At 45.0% G+C, this 1,142-nt stretch overlaps 1 protein-coding gene across 2 annotated transcripts in view; it reads right to left on the bottom strand.

The window, feature by feature from the left end:
- The window catches only part of cd2ap (CD2-associated protein), a 90,714-nt gene that overhangs the window by 49,582 nt on the left and 39,990 nt on the right, over nt 1-1,142 (bottom strand). For both annotated transcript variants that reach the window (XM_032511401.1, XM_032511402.1), the window contains exon 2: nt 123-280. In XM_032511401.1, the coding sequence (XP_032367292.1) occupies nt 123-280 (158 nt within the window). The remainder of the gene's footprint in view (nt 1-122; nt 281-1,142) is intronic.

Here is a 1,142-nt window from a genome sequence, read left to right as displayed (position 1 = left end):
GGAAAATAGGATCCAGGTTGAAAAAAACACTAGTTCCCCTTTAATATGATCAAGAACGTGGCAGGACAAAAGAGCAATACTGTAAAATGAAATGAACCTAAGCTAAACAGGCTTCTTCTCACCTTGACAAAGTTGTCGGGGAAGAGGCCCCTTTTCCCGTTAAGGTCTCCCTCCATCCAGCCATCCTCCTCTACGTACCGCACGTTCTTGATGATGTCACCTGGTCGCAGTGTCAGCTCGTCTTCATGGAGCGCCTCATACTCATACTCCACCACGACTTCTACTCCAGACAGCATGAGGGAGGAAACAGAGAGAGGAAAAGGAAGGGGTGAGAAATGGTGTGAGAAAGAGAGGAGGTCAATGCAATTTGTCTTTTTTGGCCATTTTTGTGTGTCAAGGCTAAACTCTAAGCTGTTGTCCAATCCTCTTTCAGTCACTCTGCTTTCTGATTTGTACATGTCTGGAGACAGTAACCTTTAAATAAAAATCAACACTAGTAATAATAATAATTCAGTGTGCCGTGGTGCTGCATAAGCAGCACTCGGCACAATGACTATTATTATTCCGGCCTGTTTGTCCCACTACATCCCAAATCGTTGCCACACCCGCCACATTACACCGAATGTGGTATTGATCGGAATGCGGCTATGACTTTTCAACAAGATTTGCCGCGTGGTTTTTCCGAAATCGGCAAAAATACGCAAAAAATGTCCCATAGACTAATGGGAATGTTCGGGAATCTCTCACATCGCCAAAAAACGCCCCCTCTTTGGGACCGTGCTGCGTCGCCATACTTTACGTAGAAACAGATTAAAAGTTTAAAAACTAAGACAAGACGTTTGGTGTTTTATTGCGCTGAATGGTCGTTCATATACTAGCACGGTTCTTCCCCAAATCCCAGGTTACGTATCGTCCCGTTTTCAGATCGTCTCAGATTTTCCCATGTGTTGTATGTGGGGTAATGTTCGTAGCTAGAGTGGGGGACAGAGCGATGGGGCTGCGGTACGAATCTGGAAGTTTCCCCGAACAATGGCTCTCACTCTCTCCTCCAGTTTTAACTCTTCAGACTTCATTATTGGTCAAAATGTAGGTAATCTTGTTGCGGTCGCGGACATGTAACTATGGAGTCTGTCGGACTTAAA

The sequence above is a fragment of the Etheostoma spectabile genome, unplaced genomic scaffold, assembly GCF_008692095.1.
Source record: "Etheostoma spectabile isolate EspeVRDwgs_2016 unplaced genomic scaffold, UIUC_Espe_1.0 scaffold362, whole genome shotgun sequence".
NCBI lineage: Eukaryota > Metazoa > Chordata > Actinopteri > Perciformes > Percidae > Etheostoma > Etheostoma spectabile.
Note: the sequence above shows the minus strand (reverse complement) of the source record. Positions and strands in the feature narration are given on the sequence as shown.